This window comes from Solea senegalensis, linkage group LG5 (assembly GCF_019176455.1).
Source record: "Solea senegalensis isolate Sse05_10M linkage group LG5, IFAPA_SoseM_1, whole genome shotgun sequence".
Lineage (NCBI taxonomy): Eukaryota > Metazoa > Chordata > Actinopteri > Pleuronectiformes > Soleidae > Solea > Solea senegalensis.
The window spans coordinates 17119890-17134861 of NC_058025.1; the positions used below are offsets into that span (position 1 = coordinate 17119890).

General features: G+C 40.8%; 1 protein-coding gene and 1 long non-coding RNA gene across 3 annotated transcripts in view; one reads left to right on the top strand and one right to left on the bottom strand.

Annotated features, from left to right (window-relative positions):
- taok3a (TAO kinase 3a) overlaps positions 1–14935 on the top strand; it is a 60168-nt gene extending 45233 nt beyond the window's left edge. For both annotated transcript variants that reach the window (XM_044025524.1, XM_044025525.1), the window contains exons 15-21: positions 5264–5500; positions 6334–6462; positions 7378–7581; positions 8019–8258; positions 9238–9450; positions 9886–10068; positions 13560–14935. In XM_044025524.1, coding sequence (XP_043881459.1) covers positions 5264–5500; positions 6334–6462; positions 7378–7581; positions 8019–8258; positions 9238–9450; positions 9886–10068; positions 13560–13721 — 1368 coding nt within the window. In that variant the 3' untranslated portion in view covers positions 13722–14935. The remainder of the gene's footprint in view (positions 1–5263; positions 5501–6333; positions 6463–7377; positions 7582–8018; positions 8259–9237; positions 9451–9885; positions 10069–13559) is intronic.
- LOC122769191 lies at positions 8451–13576 on the bottom strand. Its single transcript, XR_006360414.1, has 2 exons — positions 13515–13576; positions 8451–12442 (listed from the first exon to the last, which is right to left on the bottom strand). It is a non-coding gene; the product is annotated as an uncharacterized LOC122769191 (long non-coding RNA).
- Positions 14936–14972: the final 37 nt, after the last annotated feature.

A 14972-nucleotide genomic window follows, 5' to 3' on the forward strand; every position in this document is an offset into this window, starting at 1 on the left:
CTGAAAGTTTGTATATCCTTGTGAATCCTACACAAACAACCCTCATTTGTTTAATTGAAAAAGGTAATTCTCTCTTTCTTATATTGCCCCATTGGGGGAAACTGTATCTCAGTATTTCTCCTCAGAAACCTTCACACAAAGCCTCTACACAATTTGCCAATAACCATTTGAAAAGAGGCAATGTCACCTTGTGAACCCAGGTCACTGGTTGTATGTTTACTAGACTTCACCAAGGAGCAGTGGGTGGGAGCCCATCGCTGACCTTTTATTTCAGTCTTTTGTGTCACCATTCCTTGTTATTATGAATTAATAATGAATTATCTTATAGTTAAGTCATAGCATCTTAAAGTCACAGTATTGGCTCATAGTGTTATAATTATGGTGTAGAGACCATCCTATTCTTGTGGACATACAGTATTTTTATATTTATATTATAAAATTATATATATATTATATATTATTATATAATATTTTTTACAGTATTTGAAATATTTGGTCAGAGCAGAAGGCAGTTTGTTCGTTGAGGGCCTGGAGATCGGTCCAAAAATGACTGTCTGCAGGCAACAGTGAAACGTGGTGGAGGCTCCTTGCAAGTTTGGGGCTGCATTTCTGCAAATGGAGTGGAGGATTTGGTCAGGATTAATGGTATCCTCAACACTAGGAAATTTAGGATGCAGTACCTCCAGGGACATATCTGAGTAGCTGCCAATGTATTCTGCAACAGGACAAAGAACCAAACATACAGCCAATGACATTAAGACAGTATATTCTGTGAAAAGACGAACAAGGAGTCCAGGAAGTGTTGATATGGCCCACACAGAGCACTGATCTCTCGCACTGTACTGTATTTTTCAAGAATAGGAGTGACAACCCAAAACGTTGTCAAACAAATCATATAATAACAATCATAAAATAATATAAGATAATAATGATAAAGAATAGTAACACTAATAAATGTGTTTAGGCTTTTTGGAAGGGACATGGGAGGTTGCCCAACCAGTCTACATGTGCTCTGTGGACCTGGGAAAGGCTTATGACCGTGTCCTTCGAGGTGTGTCCTTTGTGAAGTACTCCGGAAATATGGAGTTGACAGCTCATTGCTACGGGCAGTCTGATCTCTGTACTATCAGAGTGAGGGCTTGTTTCGCATTGCTGGCAATAAGACAGACACATTCTCAGTAAGAGCTGGAATCCGCCAAGGCTGCTCTTTGTTATCGATCCTGTTCATTCATTTCATGGACAGGATTTCGAGGCGCAGCAGGGTGGTGGAGGGTGTCGGGTTTGGGAACCAAAGGATTCCGTCCCTGCTTTTTGCACTGGCTTCATCAAACAGCGACGTGCAGCTTGCTTTGGGAGGGTTTGCAGTTGAGTGTGGTTTGGATGAGGATTAGCACCTCTAAATCTGAGGCCATGGTACATGGATAGAGTGGAGCGCAGGATTGCAGATACAAATGGCCAAAATAGCCTAAGAGAGTGAGGAGCGTGGACATTTGGAGTCAAGCTGCTGTTCCTCTGCATCAAGAGGAGCCAGTTGAGGTGGTTAGGGAATCTAGAAGCTGTAGAAAACAGCTTCTAGATTGCGTTTTATCGATGAGCGTTTTATTGAATTTATATTGAAGATTCCTTTCAAAATTGACACCATTTGGGAGGACTTTGTTCCTCCCTTTGTGTTCTAGTGAGACGTGTATAAAAAAGTTTTAGTAAAATTTGATCCAACACACGAAAGACATGTGCTTTTATCTTGTTTCTACTCGCACAGATTTAAACTAGTAAGGGATATAAAACTTCTTTTGAGTTTTTTTCTCTCTGATAAACAGATCGCCCAGTACTTTTTAAGGTAAATTGGCAACTGCTATTTTGAGCTATTTCTGTCCGTCAAGCTAATAGAAATATTATGACTCTGGGGGAGACACATTTTTTTAATCAAAAGAATCAGATATTGATTTTTCACATTTTTTCCCCCATCCCTATGGTTCACGCTACACTGGCTGCTCAATGTAACCACGGCTCTGTGTTGGACTGTTGTGGCATCATGTAAACCAAAGCATCTCAATGCTGTGATAACGCTGGTCTTGCCTGCCAGAGAGATGACATCATCTTTTTCTGCCGAGCGCAGATGTCCTCAGATTAGCCTCGACTCGCTGAGACTGGAATCAGCAGGTAGACAAAGAGAGCGGGAGAGCAAAGAATGGGGGGGGGTGATCCAGATGGTGACAGATCGCAAGAGAAGGGAAAAGAGAAAGATACAAATGGAGGACAGTGAAAGAGAGAACGTGTCATAAACAAGAAGGAAAAAAAGGTAAAAACAGATGCCAGAAACAAGGTGTACTCTGACAAACACAAGTATACAAATTCCGAAGTAGAAAATGTGTTTCAAAGACAAAGGAAGAAATCACGGTGATATAGGGCGATTCAAAGACATTGAAGTGAATCAATTTAAAGAGTGTATAAGCGGAAATATGTGAAGACATGGTGGAGGACACAGACGGCATATATCCAGGTAGATAAAAACAACAGAGGTGAGACAAAGAGCAGTGCAGATCGTTAGTTTGGAGAAGCAGAAATTGGTGATAGGTTTTGTCACAGGTGACATGAAGCAAAGTTGTAAAGCACTGGAGAGAAAATGGAGAAGAATAGAAAAGTGAGGTAACACTGAGAAGAAGGTTGAATAAAAGATCATGTGGAGAGGGCAAAAAAGAGCAAGGTGAGAATTGATCAAGTCAGATATAAGTGAAGGATGAGGAGGGACACAGCAAAAAGGAGTGGGAGAAAGAGCAAGTTGAGAGGGAGGGCAGGGTTATTATAGGTCAGATGAAGCTTAAGGCAGTGTGAGAGACAACATTGTTGTAAACTATTTCACCTCATCTGCCACTTAACTCATATTATCATATCAAAACATGCAGTAAAAAGCTTATAACTCATATTAATATATGTATGCTACATAATAATGCAGTAGAACATTATACTGTAAGCACTGTGGTTAAGCCAGACACACCTCTTTTTACATTTCCACCCCTTTTGTGGCCAAGTTGATGTACGAGAGCCCTGAGCCCTCTACATTTGTTAATATACAGGAAATCAGGGCAGTAAATGAGGTTCTGCAGAGGCGTTCAGCTTCCCCTCTTTAGCCAGATGACTTCACCATATGTTCCTATACATCTGTAGCAGCTTTTAAGTTCAGCCATTTCTTCCTTTCTGTCTCGTACCTGCCAAAGAGCATGTCCAGGCTTCAACGATTTTTCTTTTTAATGTAATGAGTGTAGTCTAGTAAAAAAAAAACATTTTGTATGTCCTGCAAAGGCTCTTCAAGAAGCTAAATGCCTGAATTTTGTCAGGGTGATGACCTTGACCTGCTCTGTTAAATAATTGTCACTCAAATCATTGTTAATGTTAAATGAACCAAAAACTTCTGTATCAATTTCTTGTATGTAGAAATGTGGTCTTTATGGTGTCAGACACATGAATAACTTTCTTCTTTTAGCATTTTAAACATCCCTTTAATTCTCCTGGATTAAAAATTGTGAATAATTTAGAACAGTGTTCCCAAAACCTTCTTTTGTCCATAAATCAAAGACATTCATTCATTCATTTGCTGTCACAAAGGAGCAAGGGAATCAGAAATTGTTTACATTTTAATTAATGAAGGAAATTAGAGGACTTTATTAAAATTAGAATGAATTTTGTAGTCGATTATGCATAAATTAATTGAATGTATTGCAGCTCAAGAATACACACTGCTCAAATCTTTGTGTGCTTGTACTTACTTATCTGTTTTACACAAATGAATTGCATCCAGCACAGCATTTCTTCTATCAACAAATGATGTGCTTTCAATGCAACACTAAGATCATTCAAGTCAGACTACCCTAAATGAGGCAAAGAAGCAAGTAACCAACTTCAGCTGCTTAATTCCCACTGATCTTACTCGAACATTCACCTTTTGCCTGCATGCCGCCCTCCATTCCCTGAATATGATCTCCTTTCCAGTGCCTGAGCCTTGTGTGAAAGAGACCATCACATGACGTGACTTGGCCCTTTGTGGCAGCATGCAGGGAGGCAGCAAAGCAACTGACAAGGATTGGGAGCTTTCTGTTACAGTCGGGGCATTGATTCGGTGCAGATTATGAAGGAGTGGAGCTCAAACTATATCTATTTCTCAGACGTCGTCACATTTTCCCTCTCTATGTTGTTACTTAACCTCATTATTTAAATTCTTTTGCTGTCTAACTCTCTCCCATTCACTCTCAATCTGCTGTTTCTCCTCTGCAAATCGCCCCCTCCTCCCCTCATCTCTCTGGCTTCTCCTCTCTAACCCCCTTCTCTTCAACTTCTCTCACTCTTTGTCAATGAGGTATTCATGTGACCCACCTGCTGTACGCAGCTTAGCGTTAGCCTGACTGAAGGGCCGCTCTGTGCTCTTTTTGGCCTGCAGAGTTGGCCTGTCTCATTCATAGTTCACATGCCTGCCTTGGCCGCTGCGTGCCCAGGGCGCGAACCAAGGAGATTGAGCGAACAAGAGAGGGAGGTGGGGGAGTGTGCGTGTGTGGGGTCCTCGTCCAGTAAGGGGGGGGCATCTCAGAGTGGCATCGGAGCTCAGACAGGGTTCTGTCAGGCATAGGATGCTGCACAAGGTTCCTGGATGCTGGTGCTCTTGGCTAAAGTCGCCATCATGTTTGGCCTGAGGAGCTCAGGTGGAAGTTATGAGAAGATGCGGAGCGAGTACTACCTAGATGTGGGAAACCCTTTCTGTGCTCAGGTTGGTGTCAGATGTAGGTTTCTTTTAAAAAAAAAAGAAAAAATTTTGTTTTATTTACTCTGGTCTTATTCTGGTCATTGCCTTATATTAAATATAATCAAATGGGATGTCCCTTCACTGATCCTTGTCTGGATGTTGGTCTCTTTGATGACTGATGTGTGTGATGGTCAAATCAAAGAGCTTTTGTTCACCAGAAGGGACCTCATATCATAAGGTCGGTTTTTAAGATTGTTGCCGTTTTGTCATTGTACATTTAAAATTAAGGATCAAATCTTGATGATCTCTGGAGTATACATAAAGTTAATATTAGAGTGATTGCAGCAGTTGACCTGTAATTCCTTAACACTGAATGAATTCTGTTCTCAGCTCTTCTTTGAAAGGATAGAATGAATACATTGTAACCACAGGGTGACAGAAGTGTCTGTGTTTGGATCCATTTTAAAACTCTTTAATTGCTTGTGCATGTTAAATAACATGTTTTTTTTTTCTGGTTTAATCAATCCACAGGTGACAAAGCAGATCCACGAGCATGAGCAGGAGAGTGAGCTGCGGGAGCAGATGTCGGGCTACAAGCGCATGCGACGGCAGCACCAGAAGCAGCTGATAGCCCTGGAGAACAAACTGAAGGCCGAGATGGACGAGCACCGGCTCAAACTGCAGAAGGAGGTGGAGACGCAGGCCAACAATGCCTACATCGAGCTGGAGAAGCTAGCAAAACGCCAAGCTGTGCAAACTGAGAAGGAGGTGGGATTTTTGTTCGAGTGTGGTTGGGGATGTTAGCAAGAGAGGTCATATAAGCACAGTAAGCCCAAAGTTATTTCACACATGATCACAGCAGGCAACAGTTTGCTAAGGAATAAGGTTTTCTTATAAGAAAATAAGAGATTAAATAATGTGGATTATTGAGTCTAATGATATTGTTAATGTAATTATTGTTTGTTTAAAAGTTGAGGGAAGTTTTCGTTACGACGTAATACACTGCTGCAGTGCTGCCACCCAATGACACATGAGATGAATCACAAGGGCAGAAGTAGGTCACAGTCGTGGTCTGAAAAACAAGCTGCATATCTCTGTGATTAGCACACAACGTGCTGCACCAGCCAGGGAGATAGTATATCTACATATCAACATAAACAGAAAACGTCACATTTCATACTGTATGTAGCTGTCACTGATAAACCAACTGTTTACATGAGTGATACATTTTAGCAAGTCAGTCAGCTGTGTTTTATTGTATTCATCCAAACCACTTTTAAATAGATGAAAAAAAAAGAAAGGCCACTGCAACCAGGAAAAGGTTATTAACCACAGTTGATTTATTTACTAATATTTTAAAGATTCAGGTTGTTTTTAAGCTTTAAAAAAAATTGAATTGTTTTCACATCTTTCTTTGTCCAAATCTCAAAGATATTCCATTTACAATGACACAACGATTTAAATAATCTCATTGGAGAAGCTGGGATCGCATTTTTGTTGCAGTCATACAATATGACTACTTGTTCACAGTTCAGTGCTGAGCTTGTAGCCCATTTACAGATAACAGCACCTCATTCCTGTTTCCTCCCAATCCCCCTCAGATGAAGACGACGTTGGCGGATGAGAAGAAGTTCCAGCAGCAGATTGTGGTGCAGCAGAAGAAGGAGCTGACCACATTTCTCGATAATCAAAAGAAACAGTACAAACTCTGCAAGGAGAAGATCAAGGAGGTGTGCTGTGTTTATTGTTTCTTTTTTCTCTCCTCGGGTCAACCCTTTTTGTGCGCTTCTGTTAAATGTGACACATGGTCCTGTATGCTGTTTACTGTTGAATCAGCCCTCCTCCACACAAACATGCACATTCAGTCCCTTCCAGTGTGGGCTTTTGGAAGTTGCGTTGAGTCACCCAGCCTACTCACTATGTACCTACACATGTATATACACACAAACAAGGAAACCCACTGATCCATGTAGCATTTACTGTATGTACATCTTAAAATGGAGTCCAGATGATACTCCTGTGACTGTGATTCACAGTTTTTTTTTTTCAGTTATAAGATAAGTGACCAAAATTAGGTCAGTACTGTTAAAAGACAGCGTCTCTGGCAGGGAGAGATATTACTCACCAATTGAGGTCTATAAAAAAATTAGACGCCACAGAGAGAGTGGGGGATCAAGCTTGTGTGTATTAGCTAGAGTTGTAGATTACATTAAAGCCCATGAAAGAGAAAGAGAATCTATTCTGTAGAGGGATAGATGTAGATATATGGATATACAGTATACACATATATGTATATATATGTATATATATATATATATATGTATATATATATATGTATATATATCTATATATATATTTATATATATTTATTTTATTATTTATTTTTTTTTATTCAGCCATTTGGATGTCAGCTGCAGTTTGTTTGTGGAGCTTACTGCAAACTCCAACTGACCTTCCGACATAATTTGTAGTACATATTATAGGAATCCATTCAGGTGTCTAGTTTTACCTACAATTTAATATTTCCATGACCATAATGGATCGTCTGAAACACACCCACCACAGTAATGACCTTAATAAAATTCTGACCACCCATTGTCCCACAATTCATAATTTCTCCTCTTTGAACTGCCCCCTCTTTTCAGGAGATGAACGAGGACCATAGCACACCGAAGAAGGAGAAGCAGGAGCGTCTGTCCAAGCACAAGGAGAACATGCAACATTCCCAGGCAGAGGAGGAGGCTCACCTCCTGGCCCAGCAGAGGGTTTTCTATGACAGGAACTGCCGTGCCTTCAAGCGCAAAGTCATGATTAAGAGGCACGACGTGGAGCAGGAACAGATCCGAGAGGTGTGGATGATATAGATATATTCTTAAAAATGTTTTTTTTAAACAGTCAGTGGGTTTCATTACTCATTTAGTTGATAGATATCAAAGGTATCAAAGATATCAGGTCCAACCAAAACAATTTATTTAGTTTGAATAAAAGTTATTGGTATGAACAGAACCAGCGTGACTGGAAACCCAATTGAATTCTCTGTGCAAACACCAGCGTGTCCTTAATAACTACACCCATAGTTCTTTGATCTGATCAGAGGTGTTACCTATTAACTGTAAGCAGATTATTATTTCAGAGGAAAGCAAGGCCCCAATGTCATAATCTGAAAAGCTGAAAATGTGAAATGAATCTTAAAGAGTTCTGTGGGAAAATACACAAGCAGAACACCAATACAAATGTGAATAGTAATGAAGTTACCACTAAAGTTCATGCTCTTCCTCCCTTCCAGGAGCTGAACAGGAAGAAAACCCAGAAAGAGATGGAGCATGCCATGCTGATCCGCCATGACGAGTCCACACAGGAACTGGAGCACAGGCAGCTGAAGACCCTGCAGAAGCTGCGCATGGACCTGATACGCCTGCAGCACCAGACCGAGCTGGAGAACCAGATTGAATACAACAACCGACGTGAGCGCGAACTCCACCGCAAGCACGTGCTGGAGCTCAGGCAGCAGCCCAAGAACCTCAAAGTGAGTCAACACTGGATTTTCTAGATATGGTGGTCATAGGATGTTAAGGCTTGTCACTGAATATTTGGGAGTGCTATTAATTCTTGATTTTTTTTTGTTTTTTTAATATTTTTGTCTTTAAAAAGTCAAATAATATCCCCAGCTTGGATGGTGCAAGCGAAAAGTAACATCTTTTGATAGTTTTTTTTTTTGATAATGCAATGATGAAACCTTGATGTAAGATATTCAGTGATGCTTAAACACATTCCATCTCCCAATTAAGTTTTATTTTATTGGGCGCAGTACCCACTTTCTTGAAATTTAAACAACATCAACGTCTTAGTAAGTCACCTGTCAAGGGAACTGTTGGACAGTTATGTAATTAACAGACAGACAGACATTCCTTGAATTTATGTACAGATAATACAGCACCCATTCAATATGTGCATATGAGTATTTCCGTGCTGTTTTTTTAAGGTCAAACATAAAAACAGATATCGAAATAGTGATGTAACAATAATAACAATGACAATAATGGCATATTGAAATAGTAGTGTGAGAGGGAGCGGATGCACTTTTTAAGTATAGGTGTTTCAATCAGGGTTCGGGCTAGACACCTTATCTCAATGAAGGACAATCTTAACGCTTTAGCATACCAAGACATTTTGGACAATGCTATGCTTCCAGCTTTGAGGACAGCCCTTTTCTTTTCCAACATGATTGTGCTCACAAAGCAAGGACTGTAAAGACATCAGTAGATGAGTTTGGTGTGGAAGAACTTGACTGACCCGCACAGAGCCCTGAACTCAACCCTAACTTGCACCTTTGGGATGAACTGGAACAGGCATTGCGAGCCAGGCCTTCTTGTCCGACATCAGTGCCTGAACTCATAAATGCTTGGGCACAAATTCACATAGACAATCTTGAAGAAAGTTTTTAAAGAAGTGTAGAATCTACTCGCTAACTGCATCTCCCTCTCTGTCTATGTTCTCCCCACCAGGCTTTGGAACTGCAGATCAAAAAGCAGTTTCAGGACACATGCAAGGTGCAGACCAAGCAGTACAAAGCCCTGCGCCACCACCAGATGGAAATAACACCCAAGTCCGAGCACAAGACGGTGCTCAAGGCCCTCAAGGATGAGCAGACACGCAAGCTGGCCATCCTGGCTGAGCAGTACGAGCAGAGCATCAATGAAATGATGGCCTCACAGGCGGTGAGTCGAGACAGGTTAACACGGTCAATTTTGTCACAAGCAATAATTAACTCTGCTCATAAAAGCAGGAAGACATTCTTTTATTTCAAGACCTTTAGATCTTAGAAGGACATTATGAATAATTTCAGCCCACCTGTTACTTATGCTATCTCATCATTTTTCTTTGTCTAATGTCATTCTCTTCTTCCTTGACCTTTTTCTCACCCTCATTTGCATGTCTTTCCCTCCTCCTCTCCTTTCTATGTCCTGTCTGTCCTCCATCCTTTAATCACCACGTCCGTTCCTCTCCTTCCTGTCTATATTTCTGTCTATTCCATCTCTCTCTATGTACTTTAACCGTACCCACCACACCCAACCCCGATCTCCCCTCCTCTCTGCCCGCGTCTCTTTGTACCTCCTCTCTCCCGTGCCGTGGTCCACGGTCGCCTGTGTCAGCTGCGTCTGGACGAAGCCCAGGAAGCCGAGTGCCAGGCCCTGAGGCAGCAGCTGCAGCAGGAGATGGAGCTGCTCAATGCCTACCAGAGCAAGATCAAGATGCAGACCGAGGCGCAGCACGAGCGGGAGCAGCAGAAGCTGGAGCAGAAGGTGTCGCTGCGCCGGGCTCACCTGGAACAAAAGGTGTGATAAAAGAAACACTATATCTACACTTAGTTAGTTTTTATAGTTTAGTTTTTCTGCAGGCATCACTGATCAATACAGACGATATGAACGAAGGACATGTTTTCTAACCGCCAATGAGAAAAGGCTTCAAGACGCACTTACTTCAGAAATATTTGTGAAGCTTTGACTTACATGGTTATGTGGCTTTTTAAAAACTAAACTATAATTTAAATTTCTATCCTAATCCTGATGGGAGAAATAACTGACTAAAATAAGTTTGAACACAAAAAAACCACCTGAATGTATGAAGTGTTTCCATTACCCCAGGATAAGCCCTTTATCCTTATACCAGAAACTGCGTCAGCTCTCCAGAGTCTGCCATTTTGGACCACCATGTTTAAACAATAGCCCACAATGAACAAACTAAACTTCTTTTAACTAAGGCTACATAACTTGGAAGAGAAGGGAGTAGTGAGGGATATTCATCATGCAACGTGCATCTTCACCAATAAGTATTACTACATTTTAAACTCTATACCTAAGTATATTCATATCAAACATGTGCAAAAATCCAGAGTTAGTCACGTGGATGTCAGCTGAGGAGACGGTCTATCAGTCTGTTTACAATAAACGAATGTGGTCATACACGACCCAGACAACCTCCAAACACAGGGGTCTCAGATCTTCCGTCCTGTGTGATCGTGTCACACATGAACAGAGCCTCTGAGTGTGTGTGGAGTCGCATTATTAACTTACTAGGTGTGTTAATAATCCGAATTAAAAGGATAGTGGGGATGTATTATCATTCATTTACCCACCGTGATCCTCTCCTGCATGAGAACAGAAGAGAAACCAAAAACAGGAACGGAAAAAAAAAAACTAGAACCTATTCCAAGAACACAAACCAACAACCTTTTTGCTCAACACTGTGGGCATGTACATTATGTGAAAAAGCAAGCAAATAATTATTTCTGTTTATTGAATAAAGATAACCCCCTTAAATCCATATTTTGAGTCACATATGGATTGATATCCAGATCTTCACCAAATTGTGCTTAATTTTTAAAGAAAATAATAATGATCTCTGCATTATTTCTCAAGAAATGTAAAAAAACAAAACAACAAAAAAACACTATCTCGTAAATAAAATTCCTCAATCCCTTAAATAAATCCCTTAATAGAATAATCCTGAAACGAGGAGACAGACGAGGACAAATTTAACAAAAACACAAAAATCCTGCCTCCCCTTCAAAATCCAAAAGTCCCACTCTGACTGATACTGAATTATTTACAGTTAATATTGATTCTTATTTAGGTTACGTATGTCCTCCACACAAACAGAGCCCTTGTACAGGTCAACAGGCAAACATATGTGTGCTTAATATGCTGAAACACCAACAGTCCAGCAGCATCTTCATGTGTAAGTGAACAGGTCCGGATGCAGATTTGCTTTCACCTCAGCAGGCTGCACAGGCATGAAAGGCGACCCAGACAGACATTCATGAGTTCACACAGAAACACACACACGCACAGATTTCCCTCACCACAGGTGGTGATGACAGTGGCATGCCTTCCTGCAGGGAGCATGCAACCATGTCTCTCCCACGCACCCTTTCCTGATGGTGGAGAAACCTCTACACGACCGTATTGTTCTATTAATACCACACTGTCTTCTCTCCTTTTTTTTAATAACACACTGATTATAGTTATATCTTGTTCTTAACAGGTTTTCTTTTGTCTAAAAATCTCTCATCAGCTGACATTTTTATTGACTTTAATCTGTAGCTGTAATTATTAAGCAGGATCAGCAGCGACAACTAACTTTCATAATATGCAATAACACATATTACCACATACTGTATGTGTCCCCTGATATGTTTGCGAGACACTCTTACCTGCGGCACTGACTTGTGATCGGTTTAAAATGGCCAAATACGCCTCCATCCGAAGTGGCCGACGTCATCGCCACAGTCTAGTAGACAGCACTCCGACAACAAAGAGTCATTTGAAATGCCGCTCTGATTCACTTCTGCTGGGTCCAGCCAGTGTAGTCTCTGTCGCCCTCTCCTGGCTGCGTTTGCGTCTGCACTCTGGGATCAGTATGATGTCATGGTTTTAGAAGCACTATTGTCCTCCGGTTCGGTTCATGGTCAGAGTCTGGAGTTTTCTGTGCATGCTCAGTCGCGTCCTGCGCCACAGAGCACTTTGTCTGCACCTGTGGATGTGTGTGCACGGGCCGGGAGATGTGACGCACACACTCGGTGCCACCAAAACATGACAATAAGTTCACCCGCTTCCAGATTTACAGCATAATTCAGTGATGATACGGACCGTTTGTAAGCAGCACTCAGGACGACGAGAAGATGATGAGCTCTGCACCAACTCACAGGCCCTGAAATAAATGACGCATGAGTAAAAGCGTCAGTGAGGTAATGGTTAAGCTCTACTCAAGCTTTTTGTTTTTGTTCACTTCTGGATCTCAAGCACCAACAACAGAAATAAGATTAGTTCTAAAGTCTCTGAAAATCTGCAGCATTATCGTCACTTCAACAAAGAGCTTGTTGAAAGATCCACAGCATTTCTTATTTGTATTAACCAAATCACATCAAATCCACTTAATTGTTCCCACCAGAACAAAAACAGCAAGAAAGACATCACATTCACAGAATATAAGTAGCAGATCTGCTCTAAAAACACATGAAAACATAAAGAATATTAAAATGTTGGCAAGACCAGATATAATATGAAAACCCTAAAACACTGTAGAAACAGACCAATAATTGCAGTGCAATGTGTGCAAGAGATAAGTGACAGTGCTTATCAAGAAAAGTGACAGTTAACCTCTTCCCTTGTTGAGTAGTGTATGAGATCTGCCTGAAGATCAGAAATTCAGAAATGTGGTGGGTCATTTAGAATTATTTTCCTAATGAAAATAATGATAAATAAAGTCGAAATCAAGCCCGATATATCAATCATGGGGGAAGAGAAATTAGTTTCCTGCAAGTCATTGTAGACTTTTTTTTACTCATTATGTCCTGTTGCATTTGGACTGTACATTGTATATTATATTATCTTTAAATAACTAATGGTGAGAATGAACATTTCTTAAATTTGAGAATAAATAATCTCAGGCTACATTGAAGGACATATTTCAATATTTCAACCTGGGCTGAACCATACGGGGGAAATGTGTAATTGTGTTCTCTGACAAATATTACGATTGCTATATAAAATAAAACATCTCTAAACTGTAATTCAAATTTATAGTAGTTTTTTGTACTTTATTTTTTAAATGAAGTGAAACAGACACTTATGGAAGCATGTACTTTCAAGCACAGACAAATGAGATGTTCAAACTCTCAATAGAGTGGTATAAAAAAAATCTTTTTAACTTTTCCTAAGAAATATTTATTTCACTTTCTTTCCAGGACTTCCATAGACAAGACAAATAAAACTTTGCTTACAGTCTCTTAACCACAGGTATTTCCTGTTTCCTGTCTTCTGTGTAGATTGAAGAGGAGCTGGGTTCCCTTCAGAAGGAGCGAACTGACAGGATCAAACACCTGCTGGAGCGCCAGGAGCGGGAGATCGACAGCTTCGACATGGAGAGCATGCGTCTGGGCTTCGGGAACCTGTGCACCCTGGACTTCCCCAAGGACGACTACAGATGAGGAGCCGCTGTCTTCGCTGTCTTCGCCACCGCCGCCGCCATCTCCGTCTCTCATGGTCCGGGGCGTCCCGTCTGCCTCAGAACACCTTCTCTGCTCTCACCTGACCTGACAGTGCAGGCGTTTACCGCTGCTGACGTCCTCACACAAAACCACACAAAGACACACACACACACACACACACAGAAAAATAACGGCTCTAAGGAAGCAGCACCAGTGTGTGTTTCCTGGGCCGGTCAACGGCAAACCCTCCTCAACTCTCCCACCACCCACAACCCTGACTCTCTTGGTGTCACAAGATGACAAAACATATGCTGGATGACTTCCTGTAGTTGTCACGTTTTTGTACGAATAATGACGACGTAATAGTCAAGTGTTTCATGTTTCTTGTGCAACGTTGAAAGACAAGAGACAGAGGGAGAGAAAATTGAGGACAGTTGGACGAGTGAAATCGCTCCACTTACCTTCCAGTTTTAGGTGTTTTCCCCCCTAATGCATTTGTCTTTTTGGTCTTAAGCGGTGCAACAACAACAAAACAAATCTCTGAAAGCAAAAAAAGAAATTCTTCTGCACTGCTTCTCTCAACACTTTGATATTTTGCTCATCAGGACATTTTTATGACAGGTTTGAATAATTTGATACTTTTGAGAGACAAATAATCACAGATGACATAAGTAGAATTAAACAAATGTGACTGCGGGGGAATTTGATTACTGAGGGGAGGGTGAAATCATGGTAATCGATGTATCGTACCGATTTCTCTGCACTGGCAGCCAATGTGAACAATAATAATAACAACAATAATAATAATACATGTGATGTGTGAACTCCCAGCTAGCACAAAGGGCTTCATTTGTGGGGGGGGGGCGACGACTTGTACTTTGTGTATAGAAGGATTTATGGAGAGCTTTTACTTATTTTCGTATTGTATTTTAACTGTCACTCATATCAAAAAAATAATTTTTAAAGATGCTTTTTTTCCCTCCCCCTGCTCCTCAGATCATATTTGAGATTCAGTCAACTATCAATGGGATTTTCAACCATTTTCGGGGGGCCGCGCGCTACACAACTTGAGAGTTGTGTATTTTCTTACAAACCAGACCAGTATGATGCTTTATTATTGCATGCACTTTATTTTTTTTTCCAGGATAAAAGAAAGCATGAATCTCTGTCAGAGCTTTTAATTATATTTGTAAATAAAGTGCTCATCACACAAACTGAAGACGTGTAATGTATGTCCAACACAAACCCTTA